Source organism: Nesoenas mayeri (assembly GCF_963082525.1).
Source record: "Nesoenas mayeri genome assembly, chromosome: Z".
Lineage (NCBI taxonomy): Eukaryota > Metazoa > Chordata > Aves > Columbiformes > Columbidae > Nesoenas > Nesoenas mayeri.
In genome coordinates, this window is record NC_137542.1 from 16,946,538 (window position 1) to 16,962,610 (window position 16,073).

The 16,073-nt window shown below is 38.4% G+C and overlaps 1 protein-coding gene across 1 annotated transcript in view; it reads left to right on the forward strand.

The window, feature by feature from the left end:
• The window catches only part of BNC2 (basonuclin zinc finger protein 2), a gene marked incomplete at both ends in the record, with an annotated part of 230,217 nt that overhangs the window by 198,837 nt on the left and 15,307 nt on the right, over positions 1-16,073 (forward strand). The window contains 1 exon segment of the mRNA XM_080362757.1: positions 8,323-10,289. Coding sequence (XP_080218883.1) covers positions 8,323-10,289 — 1,967 coding nt within the window.

Sequence of the window (16,073 nt, forward strand, 5' to 3'; positions counted from 1 at the left end):
ATGGAGCAAGGATGTCAGACATGATTTGTTTATATTATCACATTGTGCATTGGGGAAGGTCTTGTCAGAAGAGAGCCTGGGTGTCTCTTGTGGCTGTGTGTGTTGCAAACACAACACCTCATCGGTGTTCTTGGTGAATGTTTCTCGTAAAAATTATGCGTCATTCTTTCAGTGCTGGTGAAACTGAGGTTCAGAAAGAGGGGATTAAGTAGCTTACTAAATATACTAAAAGACTGCCAGACCGTGGAAAACATAACTTTACTTCTCAGGGAGTTATGCAGCACTGACACCAAACAGCAAAACTGCAAGTGATTTCAGGGACTGATAGTACGAAGGCAAATTTTCTTACACAGCATGCCAAAATTGGCAACTATATGTGTAAAAATTGGTGTGGGTATGAAAATCCGTCATTACTGTGGTTATATGCATGCTGGGTATTTTCTACCGACTTACATGCAAAATTGTTTGTAAAGTTAATTTATAGCTGGAATTATTTCAGTGGTTTGCCATGTTTGTGTCTCTGTTTACATCCTATGCTGAAAAGTCCCCGTGGCAGCTCATACAATCTAAAATTTTTGCCTTCATATACTGTGTGCTTGGTGGTTGATTGCCTCTAGGAGCCATGTCTGCCTAAGGGCAAACACTCTGTTACTTGCCACAAGTTAGTGGCAAAGCTTCTTCAGAGACATTTCAATGAATTTTCCAGTCTCACAGGTTTAGATAAGCAAAAGCATCAAAATATTCCTGTGTACTTATGGTCCAACATTGTGGATTTCAAAGCTGTTTAAGGAATTTGAATTCTCTATAAAATATACTCTATAAAATCTTGATATTCTACCATTTGATGAATGTGAGGAAAAATGCCTCACCTTTAGGATTCATTAAAAAGATTTTTCTGAGCAGCATCTGGTCACCTTGCATTAACGCCTTGTTTAGGAAAGGCTTTAGAAATATTCTGAAAGTCTCAGCCAGAACTAATGACGAAGGGACTAAGTGTTTGCGTGTGAAAATTTGTGCAGTTCTTGGGGAAGAAGGGGCAAAGGGAAGTAGCACTGGTATTTTGTAATAAATATCAGATAATTAAATAATGACAACTGCCGAAAGATTACTTTGGATCTTGTTAATGCTGCTGAATCAATGTGTATCCTTGCTACAGGAGTTCTGCCATTGCCAGTTACAGATTTTGCCATTTAACAGTTTATCGCCAACATTGACAGTTGTAAACCAAAGCAAATACCATTGCCACCACAGAAGGTATACCACTGTAAAACTGGTAAATGCAAGAAGACTATCAAGCTCTGGCTGTGCTTAGATTCTTTTCCTCCAAGTGCTGACAGAGGTTTACTGTGAAAAAACTTGTCAGGCACCCAATTATAAAGAGGCTTGATGTAGTTCCTATGATTAAATAAAACTCAAACTGCTGTGATTAAATACACTGTAACCCCACATTGATCTATCATAGTTTTAAAAATAAAAATCCTCTATGCAGTGTTATTCAGGAAGGAAAAAAAAAAGTCACTGTCTTGTGAATTATACATTCTTATCTGGTCCATAATCAAGAGCATTCCATAACAAAGTGAATATTTTATCAAAAGTCAAACAATATGTTTTAAAAATCAGAAGAAACACTTAAAACTAATGCCCTTGCATCCTAATAGCTTTACTGGAGTTGCAGAGGTGAATACACATTCATGAAGAGCAGGAAAGAGTTCAAATTAATGTTTCTTTTCTGAAAACAGTAATAAACTCTCCTCTAGCATCAGTTTGCATGGATGCTTTATAGTTGGCATTTGACAGTGTCATCATCTTTTAGAGCATTGCTTCTGAATACATTTTAAGGCGGGTAAACCAGGAAAATGAAAAGGCGTTTTGCAATTGGGGTGCTCTATGAGGAAGTTCAGGCCCCAAAAGGAGTCATGTGTTGGGGATCCAGTATTTTCCTACCCCTGCTTGCAAATGAGTCCAGAACCAGCACTCCAGCAGGTTGCTTGTGCAGGGGTCTGTGCTGCTGGCATATGTCTTTGGGATGAGATATAAAACAGAGGACCTGCATACTTTTGGTCAGTAAAGACCCTGTAGGCCATTTAGCGAGAGCGTGGGTGGTTAACGGCGGTGTCCTGGCTGGGTTTCAGCTGCGGTTATTGCATTCCACCTCCTCACGTTCCATCTGCAGTTTCAGCAGGACATGGTGTTCCTCACTTTCACTCCGAAACCGTTGAGCAGTGCTCCTGTGTGTTGTTACACAGCCGCTGTGCTCCACCATGGTGGTACGCCCCCGATATATATTCAAACAGATTTGGCTCCACATCATGTTTCAGGGCTAAGTTATGTCAAAATTACTTTCCAACATGGTCAGTGGAATTACTCTGGATTTAAAGTGCAATTACTCTGGATCTAAAGTACTGCCATACTTGACCCAATGTCTACAATATTAGTTAGTAAAGTTTGCAAAAGTCCTTGGGGATCCTTTTGGTCAAAATGCAAAGACTTTTGCTGCTGAATGCATGAGGAGGCCTGGAGTCTGATGAGCAATTGCAGCAAGTATGGCTACAAACCTGGAAGCAAAAGTAAATATAAGCATACATAGAAAGAAATAAAATCTCCTTCATGTTACTCTTCATGTGAATATATACTATCAGTGTAATTAAGAGTTATACTTTAGGGAAAGACAGGCTTCTTGTCTTCTCCTGCTGTAACTTGCTGGTATCCTCATGTGTACACTGTGTCTTTGGGGCAAAGAAAACAAGTCCAACATGTAAGAGAAAGGGGGTGTCAGAAGGGAAGAAGATCTATCACTTTTGATTTTTTCTAGCAGAGTAGAGGCTGCAGTGAAGCCAAAAGATAAAGATTTCCATTATTGACTGAAAACTCAGTAGTGCTGCACTGTGTTTTCTCCTGCTGCAGCAGTATAGCTCAAGGAGAGGACTGCTGACACTTAAACATGAGTTTGTTCATCTGGTTTCAGTTGGTGAAGGGGGGCTGGTGGGAGGTGGATGAGAAATGACAGATGAGGGGAAAAAATTTTAACCATGGCTCTTTGCAGTCTGGGTGTGTTAGATCTCATATCAGTTGCAGATGTAGCAGTATGGTGAGCAAGTATGCACACCTTTTATTCATGTTTGCAGGAGCAAAGGTGAGTGAAGTTCAGCGTGGTAAAAACACCTATCAGGAAAATGAGTATGTGATTGTATATGTGAGTATACATTTATATGGAAAAATAGATATATGACTAACTTCTCTCTTACTAAGGTCAGTGGGAGTTAGCCAAAATGAGCAAGAGGTGTTGCACATGGCCCCATCTATGCTAATGTGAGCTGATGTGTTGCTGCACACTTTTGGTGAATTTTACCCCAGGAGCAGTAGGACTACCCATAGTGTAACAGCTTGAAATTTAATTGGGAAGCAAAGAGATGCTCCTGGGAAATTCAGCCAAACAAAAACAACAAACCCTAAATCATGGAAATTATGTAGGCTTTTCTTTATTAGAAACAAATGTTGATTTTATTTTTTTCTGTCTACACCCTAATTAAAACCATCCTCTGCAATTATAGTATGACCAAATTAATATCTTTGTGTGCTTTTCAATTGTTAGAGCTGCACTTAAAATGTTTCTTTCAGATCATCTAGAAAATAGATAGCTCTTTAGGAAGGGCTTATAAAAGAAAGGTTTGTTATAAACACCAGGCTTGCTTAATTATTTAATCAAACATGTATCTATGTAATATTTTGTAACAGAGACTTAGTCAATATGCATCAAAAGTGGCAGTTTATGGTCCATCTGCAAACTTGCTAAAATATAAAGGCTAGCAATGTGTTTTTCTATATAACTTTCACTGGTTCTCAGAAGTTATCACAGCAGTGCCCCAAAATAATTCTTGACTGCTTCCCAGAACGTAAGGCTTGTTTAAGAAGTTATTTTATTTTTTTAACCCTTCTATTTATCTCAACTCTTGTATAATCTTCTCTCACTATGTGTTCATCCAGCTGTATATATATACATTTTGCCTATGCCAGGACATTAATCAGCAAGATAAAATAAAACTGTAAAAAGTCTGTGGTGTGTATGTGTATGTACATACATGTGTCTGTGTGAGTTCAGACATACAAAATTACCTGCAGGTAATGCAGGCACAGGAAAAAATGAGGCTCTTTATAGTGTATAGTAGTGTATAGTGTATTGTGTAGGCTGCACTTATTTTCTAAATAGGCAGTTTTTAAAGTGGAAGGTTTTAAAGCTGAATTGAAAGCTTGAAATTTGTAAAGCCTGAAGGCCCTTAGGAAATGAGGAAATCCTACCCAATTAAGGTTCTAAAAATTAGAGTGATCTTTGTATCCATCTTCTGTTGTAGCCTGTTTGTGTCACTCGAGATAATCATCTTGACACCCATCACTTGTTCTGTCTGACCCAGAAGTTTAAGACAAGATGTACCCTAACATATTCTGACACATCTCTTCCTAGCATACGGTCAGCAAAATGAGGAGGCAAGTTCAGGGTGATTAACCATGACATCACTTTATAGATCTAATGCAGTATGTGTGTATATGAGTCCATGTCTATACAAATAATGGAGTGAAGTTTGTGTGCGGAGTTAGCAAAAGATTCAAGGTTGTGTCTTGTATCCTTGGAGGTTAATTTAATATGATTTAGAGACTGAAAGATTTTCTTCATCTGAAATTGTGAGAGAGCTACCCACACATATAAAATAAAACAAAAATGAAAACAGGGCTTCATGGGCAAAGAAGCGAGAGGATCACTGTGTACTGTATGGGTTAGGCTTTCTTGTCTACTGCCTGGCTGAGAGCTGTAAACCTGCAGTGGTATCTTTATACTCACTGACTTTCTTGTACACATTGTCACAGGAGGCCTGGTTTAATCAGTTGTAAGCTGAAAAAAGTAATATAAATTGGAACCTTTTGTCATGAAATATTTAAATGTGGATAGGATTTAATGGCTTTGGGGAGAAAATTTAGCATGAGAGATTGTAAGAAACAAGAAATCGATTACATGTAAGAAAGGACTTGAACCTCTAATCAAGTATTACCATATACAGAAAGATCCCTAGCCAGTTATAGCTTAATTCAAAGGGATAATGGTTTGATTTTTTTTTTTGTTAATTTTAAGTTTTATCAAAAAATGACATTCCTATTCGCTCTTTATCTATTTTTGCATAATACATACTTTAAAGAATTTGTGGAAAGCCATCACTATGTAAATATTGAGGCATATGCTACACAGTATCCATAAGTAGTGTGTTTTCAGTGAAATATAGGTATCTGCAATGTTGCTTTGCTTTGCTGGGGGAAAAAAGCCAAGCAACTTCTTGCTGAAAATTAGCAAGATGTAGCTTGATATAACTAACTAGTAGGAGTAGGCAAGGATCATGTAAGAGCAACTTTCTGATTCCCTGCTGTTTCTATGACACCGGTGGTAACCCCATAACAATCACACCCTCAACTGCCAGTTTCTGTGATCAGTGGGACTTAGCAGCTGCTAAAGGTCTGGCCTGCCTCATTGCAAATCCTTGAGCTAAATTAAACAAAGGCTGGTGGCATCTCCTTGAGAGGTAGCTCATGTAGCCAACTGCCAGCTTCTCTGAGTTAAGCTGTGGAATAACTCCCACAAAGCACACCAAGAGCCCCCGCATCTGGGCGATGTCCACCTGTGCTGGGTGCGCTGCTACAGAGTGAGGGGTTGTGTTGGTACCACCTCCCACTGATGTGTGGGAGTCTGCTACAGGCTCTGTACCTACTATTCTCATGAGTTATTGTCATCCTGGCTGTATTTAGTTTTTATTTACTTAAATAGCCGTTTTTGTAAAGGATCCATCTGTTACATAAGCCTGTGAGTGATTAACAAATTAAAGCAAAAACAAAACAAATTACTACCAGTAGTACATTACAAAGCAGCCTGCAGCTGGCTGCAGACAGGAATCCTAATTCAATACATGCAAGCAGTGTAAATTAGACAATGTTATTTCCATCTTCAAACAATGTAAGTTACAGTTAAAAGGAGTTATTAACTTATGTTAATACTTGTGGCTTGGGATTAGAAATGTGTGCGTATAGATTGGGTCAGAGGTCAGTCCTGGAGACCAAAATCTGAACCAAGTCTGGTTTTGCAGTTCCAGGGAGGAATTACTCAAACACAGAACCAGTATGGTTGTCTGGAAGTTGTAGGAGAGGTATATGTAAGAAGCCCTAGGTCACACACATGAGGGGAGTAGCCGAAGTTAGTTTGATGGGGAAAAAAAAAATAATCTTAGAGTTTTGAAATATGAAACTGTCCTTTAACTGTTTGTTTGTGGTTTTTTTTTTTCTTCCTCACTTTGCCCCATCTTAGTTTAGTTTTGTTTCAGTTGTTTTGTTGTTGCATGGGGGTTTTGATGTTCTGGGTGATTCCTACTACATAGCACTGTAGTGTATTTACTGCCTGTAAAATGCTGCTCCATCGGACAGGTAAAACTGGGAGAGTGTAGAAATTAGAGCCGTCCACAGTGCTTAAAGGTGTTCAAAAGCGGCGACATTTCCTGATAAATCTGCAAATGAGAGGCAGCACCTGCATCATGGTGTTTCATGCATCACTCTGTAAATACATGCTGAATGTCTTCTGCATAGAAATGGTTTGTGGGACTTTAGATCTGGTTTAGCTGGGTAAGATTTTCCATAATTAATTGCTATTGAGGGTTGCATGGTCTTGTAAGTGAATCGTCATGAGTGGAACCTGTAGGTTTTACAGTTGCATGTAAGGTACCAAAACGTACATGGCATTCACCTCCATCATTAACTTTGTATGTAAAGAGGGGACACAGATGAGAACCGCAATAATAAAATCAGCTGTAATGAAATAAATATATGCTTTACTATTTGAGGCAAATTACATTTACTCTAGAAAATGTGAGGTGAGAGAAGAATGAGTCCCCTGAAGATAAATAAATAAATGAGACTGGGGGTTGAAGGGAAGTGAGAAAAGAGAATGGTATTTACAGGCTTCTCAACCAAACAAAAGTTAGTGGGTTTTGCAATAGTGGGTAGTCCAAAGTGTTCGGATAAGGTTCTGAAGCTGAAATTCGAGATTTAAAAAGATCAGAGACAGTACAGTGGAATATTTGCAAGGCTTTCGACCTGTTTAATGCATGAGGAAGCACTGGAATAATTCTGTTCTGATGGCCTGCAACAGTGCTTGTTGGTTATAGTTACTTTGCTGAAGTTATGTCCAGCATTTGCCCAAAAGGAAAGATGCCAATAAAATGATGTATTCATTATAGAAGTATTTTAATATGTTTTTATCAATACATGCTGGAATGGATTGCCTGACATTACATTGCAGAATTTTTAAGTCCTACCTTCAGGCAAATCTCACGCTTACTAGCAAAAATGAAAGTGTGAAATGCTTTTTAATGTATATTTAACAACAGATAGTCTAGTGATTACTGATGTGTATTCTCTCTGGATTTTTCCCTTGCTATCAGAAGGCAATGTTAAGAGACAACATTTTTACACATTTATGCTATCTACATCCATCAGATGCTTACTTTTTACATATTTTTAACCGTCATTTATAACAAGTCTGAAAAAAGTAATCTCTTAAATCTAAACCATACCAAGATTGCAAGCTTAGAATCAATTGCCAGTTATAGTCCAGTTATGCTTAAAACCAGTGCCCCAATTTCTTTTGATGCAAGTTTATATGCAAGTTTATAATGAATATGTTTTTCAGTATTGCTGTGACGGGGGGAAAAAAAAAAAACGAAGAGTAAGGTACAAGTGTTATGTGCTATTTTTAAGACTTTGCCTTGCATCAAAATTTCTTGTGAGATGGCCCATGAGTGACTTTAGTCTTATGTCTGCTTATATTTAAAAAACAAATCTATCAAATGCATTTATTTAGCTCTTTCTTACAATGTCACCATTCAATAGCAACTAAAGTACAATTTTCTATATTTTACATTGGAGTGCACAGCAACATTTAATGTTTTACGCTAATGTATGCCAAACAGTAGCATTGTACGCAGATCACTTGTTAAAATAAAAGTATTGAAAGCATTTTAGGTCACAGAGCCCTGTGGCCAACATGTTGTTTGCTCTCACATTATTAAACTCAATCTGTTTCTCTGACTGTGACTCTAAGTACTGTATTTGTATGGCTGGAAAGTTTGCATTTTTTGGTTGAGTTCTATTAACACTCTTTGCATGTTGTTTTTTGAGCTTAGTGTTTCATGTTCAGGCAGCAGAGCAACTTCTATTGAATTCAACAATTATGCAGAATCAATAAGTTTTTTTTCTTTGTGTTTGTCTTTGTTGTTTCTTTGATATGGCCTCTAGGATGCTGCAGGCAAGGTGCTGGACCGCTGGGCCATCATGTCCAGGGAAGAAGAGATCATTACCCTTCAGCAGTTTCTGAGATTTGGAGAAACTAAATCCATCGTGGAGCTGATGGCAATTCAAGAAAAAGAAGGGCAGGCTGTGGCTGTGCCATCTTCAAAGACAGATTCAGATATAAGGACTTTTATTGAAAGCAATAATCGCACCAGGAGCCCAAGTCTCCTTGCTCACCTGGAGAATAGCAACCCTTCCAGCATTCATCATTTTGAAAACATCCCGAATAGCCTTGCATTCCTGCTTCCATTCCAGTACATAAATCCAGTTTCTGCTCCACTGCTAGGGCTGCCTCCAAATGGTCTCTTGCTGGAACAGCCAGCAATGAGGCTCCGTGAACCAAGCCTTACAACCCAAAATGAGTATAATGAGAGCAGTGAGTCTGAAGTTTCCCCTACGCCTTTCAAGAATGAGCAAACATCCAGCAGGAATGCTTTGACCAGCATCACGAATGTTGAGCCCAAAACTGAGCCAGCCTGCGTCTCTCCTGTTCAGACACCTACGCCTGTCAATGATTTATCGAAAACAGAACACACTAAAAGCTCATTCCGCATTCACAGAATGAGGAGAATGGGGTCAGCCTCCAGGAAAGGAAGAGTGTTTTGCAACGCATGTGGCAAAACTTTCTATGACAAGGGTACTCTTAAAATCCACTACAATGCCGTTCACCTGAAAATCAAGCACCGGTGCACTATTGAAGGCTGCAATATGGTCTTCAGCTCTCTCAGAAGCCGCAATCGCCACAGTGCTAACCCAAATCCCCGCCTCCATATGCCTATGCTAAGGAATAACCGCGACAAAGATCTAATTCGTGCTACATCAGGTGCTGCCACTCCAGTCATAGCAAGTACAAAATCCAACCTAACTTTAACAAGCCCTGGGCGCCCACCAATGGGGTTTACCACTCCCCCTCTAGATCCTGTACTACAGAACCCTCTTCCCAGTCAGTTGGTATTCCCAGCTTTAAAGACTGTCCAACCTGTTCCTCCTTTTTACAGAAATTTACTTGCTCCTGGAGAGATGGTGAGTCCTCCAACCTCTCTCCCTACCAGTCCAATAATACCAGCAGTGAGTGGCATGGAGCAGCATCCCCCTCCTCCTTCAGAGTCATCAGTACCTTCAGTGCTGATGCCTACCCCAGAGCCTAATGCTGACCTTGCCCCCAAGAAGAAGCCAAGGAAGTCGAGCATGCCAGTTAAAATTGAAAAGGAAGTTATTGATACTGCCGATGAGTTTGATGATGAAGATGAAGAGGTGAATGACAGCAGCACAATGGTGAACGACATTGGTCATGATAATCACTGCCATTCTCAGGAGGAAATGAGCCCAGGCCTGTCTGTGAAAGACTTCTCCAAAAGTGACAGAAGCAGGTGCATTTCCAGACCAGACATAAGAAGGGCAGACAGCATGACATCAGAAGACCAGGAGCACGAGAGAGACTATGAAAATGAGTCAGAGTCATCGGAGCCCAAATTGTGTGAGGAATCCATGGAAGGTGACGATCGCCTCCATGATCCTGGTGAAAAATCTATGATGCATGGTGACAGACCAGATGAAAACCACAATGACTCTTCCAACCAGGATGTCATTAAGGTGAAGGAAGAGTATACAGACCCTACATATGATATGTTCTACATGAGCCAGTATGGACTGTACAATGGAGGCAGTGCCAGTATGGCTGCCCTTCATGAAAGTTTTGCTTCCACGTTCAACTACAGCAGCCCTCAGAAGTTCTCCCCAGAAGGCGAAATGTGCTCCAGCCCAGACCCCAAGATCTGCTATGTGTGCAAGAAAAGTTTCAAGAGTTCCTACAGTGTGAAGCTTCACTACAGAAATGTTCATTTAAAAGAGATGCATGTCTGCACAGTGGCTGGCTGTAACGCTGCGTTCCCATCACGGAGAAGCAGAGACAGGTCAGTAAATATTAATTGATTTTCTACATTATTAAATGTGTTGAATTATGTAAGAATAGGCAGTTTAGGATATATGAAGAAATAGAGAGGTGCACACTAATGACAAGTGACAATCGTGTTCCCATGACATTGGGAGAGTTTTATCACTTTAAGGTTTTCATTGTTGCTTGGCATTCAGAACACTATATATTGTGCCATCCTTTTAAGTGACTGGCTAGATAATAAATGTCATTATTCTTTCTGTGTGCCTGTGAACATGTGTATTGTACTTCTGTTTATAAGCTGCAGCTTTTATTACATTTATTTTCTTCTCCCTGCAGCTTTTAAAACAAGAAAAGCTTCTATTAAATATATAGTAAATTATATACTTTGCAAATATCTCCATGCATGCATATCAAACCATAGAATGAGGAAGGAAGGGAAGGGGCGGATGGATAGTTGGATGAATGGATGGAGAGAGAGAACGGAAGGACTGGAATAAAATAATTATTTCTATCCCCATAGGGTCATATAAAAGCAAACAGGAAGCATTAGAAGACTAGTCTTTCTTCTCTTCCATTTTTTAAACTAGCTGCTATGTTTTAGCAAGCACAAGTAAATATTAAGAAAACAGTTTTTTCATTCTTTATTAGAATTCAAACACCTCTCTATCCACTATGGTCATTTAATCTACTTTATCTTCTTTTCTGCATGTGAGCAACTCCCTTCCCTACAGATGGGAATTATGCACACTCAGAGAGGAGAGGCTAGACCCCCTACATATTTTTAAGATCAGCCAGGGTATATTCTGATGGCCCATCAGATGACATCATGCCCTAGCTATGCTGCATCAATACTGAAACAGTTTGGCTTAAACAGAAGCAGCTGGTCCTTAAACTCAAGGGGTTTTTTGTTTGGTTTTTGGTTTTGGTTTCGTTTTGTTTTGTTTTTTATATACACTGTACTTTTTGATTCCTGAGGAAAATGTAATATAAAAGGAATTTGTTGAGGTGGTAGGATAACACAGTTGTTTCATACTTCTGGATAAAAGCTCTCGCATGTGATTATGATCATATTGTCACATAACAAAATCTTTCTGGTTCATGGAGTGATGGTGAGATTGGGTTGTCTCTTCTTTTACTTGTGTTTCATATTTTTTTCATTATGTTGTAAAAATTCAGCAGACAGGAAGGAAATTAAACCTAGCTAAACATTTCACACACAGCTCCTTTTTTTTTTTCCTTTTCATTGAAATTGATGTGCTTTGAAAGTCAGTATATCATGTCATATAAAATGAAAGTAAGTCAATGTTGAGGATACTGAGGAGCCAAAAATCACTATTTTGATGGAGAGTCCAGTCCCCAAATATCTCATGTCCTCTGTTACTGTTTATGAAATCCACTAAAGAGAAAAATAGGAGTACATACAGGAAGGCAAGTTCAAAACAGTAAGAAAAACAATGCAGAAAGTTTGCATTTCAGTAGGATGAAATCAGTAAACATGAAGCAGGTAAAACTAAATTATGGCTCCCTTCTTGGGGTATTCTGATAACTTTCATGGGATGAGCTTGACAAGGGAAGCATGTGAGTCAGTCATGTAATCTATGCTGAATTTAGATACATGCAACCTCTTTCAGTTTCTGCAGTTGCACAGGTTTTGGCTTGGTTTGTCTGTTTCAAGTGATTTATGAGAAGTCACTTGTAGTAAGCAAAACAGCTTTGCATTCAGCATGTGAAGTAAGAAGTGGCTAGCTTTAGGATTTGGAACGTTATGCTATGTATTAAATTTCTGCAGGAATCCATTGATAGATTGTGCTAATACTAAACTTAGCATAGTAAGGATGTATATGTTCTAAGAAAGAGATTAGTGTGATGACATAAGCCAAATATTTCTGAGACAAGACCATGAAAAAAGGGCGCAGTTTGAAAATATTCTGTGAACTGTGTAGAATACTCTTATTAAGCTTATTGAAAACAAGCCATAAAATAAAAATTTGTTTCAGGAACTTAAAATGCAGGCTGCATATTTAAATATGTTATTATTTACATATCATTTTGAGTTGTGTGTGGCAGAAAACCACCTTTTCATATCTTTCCACTAGAAACATATGTTTCCATTATGTGTTGCACTCAGGGCAAAAGAAATTCGTAGGCATATCCTTTAATTGCAAAGATTTAAGAGAGGTTATGCCCTTCAGAAAATTAAAAGATGTGGCACAGTTTGTGTGCTCATTGAGACTTTTTGTAAGCTCATCCCCCTCCTGGTTTGCAACTCTTGTCTGGAAATGCCTTGAAAGAACCAAGCAATACTCTCATGGTTCTTGATAGTTCTTTCAGATACTTGAGTGAGAACATTTTCAAAACTCCTGCAAGGCTATGCCTTCTCATCCAGAAGTGCTATGTCTAGGAATGTGCAGAAATGAAAGTGTACGTGCAGCATATAGCAGAAAGTGGATGAAAGCCTTAATGAAACAAACGTTTTAAATATTATTTCTTCTTAAAATTTATTACTTCTTAAAAAAAAAAAAAGGTTTTTTTTCTAAATAGAGTTAGGACATGAAAGTTAAATTAATGTATTATCTCTCTTTTTTTTTTTTTTTGCAAACTGTTTAATTGCCCTAAAGATTTTTCTGTTCAATTTGGTTTTATTTTTTGCTGATATGCCTTTTGAATTTATACACTTATTTTAGAGTCGTTACCTAAGTATACAATTTCTACTTCTTCAAATTATAGAGAGCACCTCAAAGATAAGTGGGTAACTAAATTAATAGTATTTCAAAGTAAGAACTTCTTTCATCCATTTAAATGAATTTCACTTATGAGCTCAGAAGCATTTTTCTATTAATTACTGTAGAAGAAATAAGAAATAGCTACCTAAAGCACACAATAATAAATCTTGAATAATATTTGTAAGGTATTGGTGTTCCATTTTGGACACGTTATAAAAAGTATGTGTTGTAAGTAACATAACCTTTGACTAACTGGAGAGGAGAGCAAAGCAGAGTCCTGGCCCTTATCATCAATGACCCAGTAATTCTGTTCTCCATTCTGAAAATTAGGCAGTATTGCTGTTGAATAGTCAAGCTCCACTGAGCCTACATTTAAAAACGCCATTTTTTCATCACTTTGTGAGCTACAAGTGACATCACTCATCAAATCAATGTTATACATAGCTATATCTTTGATCTTTTCCCCCAACAGATAACTCTTTCTATATTTATTTTCCTGGAAGCGCTACATTTCTGAAAACTACTTTTTCTTCCATCCTTTGCCAGCCACGCCCTGAATAAGCTGTTTATCCATTTCTGTTTCTGTACTTACTTGAGATGTCTTTTCTTCTAAAGGCAAGATGTTCAGGCTACATCTTGTTGCAAGAAGGCAATGGAGAGAAAAAAGAAAAGAGACCATCTTAAAAATTATGTCAGTGGTCAGGAGCAGTGTCATAAGTCTCCTTTTGATCAAAAAGACATCTTTCTAAATAATTTTTTTAGGTGGAAAAGAGAGAGAGGAACACGATAAATACATCTGAGAACTGTGCTCTTGAATTGATAGAAGTATCCTTGCAAAGTGAATTTTCTCTGGACTCAGAAAAGGTCTGTCCTGTGAGTGAGGAGAAAAGGTCTGTGGTCCCAGTGGTTAGATTCCCTTGGGATCTGCTCCACAGCCTCATCTGTGAGTCTCACCTCAGCAGATTCTGACTTTGCCTTACAAAGAGATAGATGTGGTTGGTCCCTGAAGCTAGCACTGAGGTACAGCTGTTCAGGGAATGATCCTGACCTGTGGATGAGACCTGAGAATGGGAGGAGGCTGCAGTTATTTCCCGTCCAAAGACGACAGCAATGCAGAAGTTTCATCTAAGAGTCCATGTTGGAGGGAACATGCAGAGGTGAAGGTCTGAAAGGTGAAGCTTAGAGTAGTTGACTTCATTTGTGGCTCTCACCTTTAAGAGCCAAAAATTTTGTGGTCAAAACCACTGATGAAACAGGAGGCAGGTGGGCCTTCTGCCTTCAGTAAGTCTTGTTGAGAAGCTGCTGTCAGATCTGGAGGAGAAATACAGCCATCTTCTCTGTCATCCTTAGTGCATGCTAAAGCCCCATTTCACCTCAGTAATGGTACTATTAAAATCTGTATTTCTTAAGCTAAGATACAGCATTAGTAACAATATGTTACTACATTTTCCTTTCTTTCAATGCATACAAAATAAAGTAATTCTCAGTGGTACCTCTTCAGAGAAACAAAGCAAGAACTTTTCACTTTGTCTTTCTGCTACTAAAGCAGGACTATTAATTGCACAGGTCTGTCTTTAAATTTTCTCATGAACTGAGCGTGTATGTGTGTGTATGTGTTCCACAAGATGGTAAGGGTGATTGAGCCCCATGAATAAATTTAAAAACAAAGTAATATCTGCTCAGGGTGACTTATAAATAAATATGAGGCAGCTAGTGGTGCCAAGTGTGATCATGCCACTTGATTGCTAGTTAAATCAGTCCAGATTTAAACATGTAAACTCCTTGATTTGTATGGAGAAAGACATCTGTAGGTGGTTTATTAAAACCTGCTGATGTCTCCAGAACTAAATTTGTGCAGATACAGGCCTCTGGGTAGCTGTACTGAAAAAGCAGAGACATACTTTTTGTCTGGTTACCTGACTTTCAGCCCTGTACAGGTGTGCTTGAATAAATTAACATCAGTTACCTATGATGAGCCACTGCATACATTATCAAGGGAAGTGAAGATGTGAGAAAGCTGCTACTTGCCTCCTATTAGCACCTCCTTGAGACAACAGCACCCATTTTTTCATCATCCTACTATGCCTGGAATCTTCTACAGATAACTTTTTATAAAATTGTTTTCTATAAATGTACTCAATTCTAGGAACAGGTAGCTCCACGAAATAAAATATTTCACACCAGTCCATGATAACTATTACTGTATTTCCCCTGTCATATACAGCTTGAATGTCCTCCAATAAGAAAAAGGAAATCAGGTTTTAAGACATTAGGTGTTTGATGAACCATATGTCAAGAGACAAAAAGGCTATTTTATATGTTTTTTAAAATATAAACATATTTACACCTATACTACTGTTTCTGGACATGATGCAGTTCATGAAGAGGCTAGCTGCATATCCAATACAATTGTATGAACCATTAGGTTTTCTCTCACAGAGTCACTAAGATGTGTGTCATTGCTAATGCTCACATAACTCTTCCTTACCCAAGAGAACCTGGATCATAAAGAAACATTTTGTGCCACTCCTAACACAGAGCTAAGCGCTTCCATGAGTAGTCGTGTTGAACACAGACTGCCTGTCATATTGCATACTCACCCATGTGAACAGGAGAGGCAGAATTAAAACTAGAATGCATACAACTAATTTCTTCATAAGATTTTAAAAATTTTACTTAAAAGAAGATAAAAAAATTAAAACAAGCCCTAAGGAGGCTACTTACATGAGTAAAGAGTGCAGGATCTGCTCTGGCGCAGAGGGAGGTCTTTTCCAACTACACGTATACATTTGATTTGGGCTTGAGTTAGAGGTAGTGGTTGTTTTTTAAAACAGTCTGTTGCCTTCATTGTCTTCTTCTTTTTTGGAACACAAAAATTATATCACTTCGAGACTACTGACTGTCATGCAGTGCAGGAAGTCTCATTTTTGTGTGAACCTACAAAGTAAGTCCAGAACTTTTCAGTGACCTGAAAATTTTATTTAAATAAACTTCTACACTACGATTAAGATAGGTGATATGCATAAGTGAAGCACTGAAAATACTAGCCAAAAGCAAAACATGCATTCAACAATATT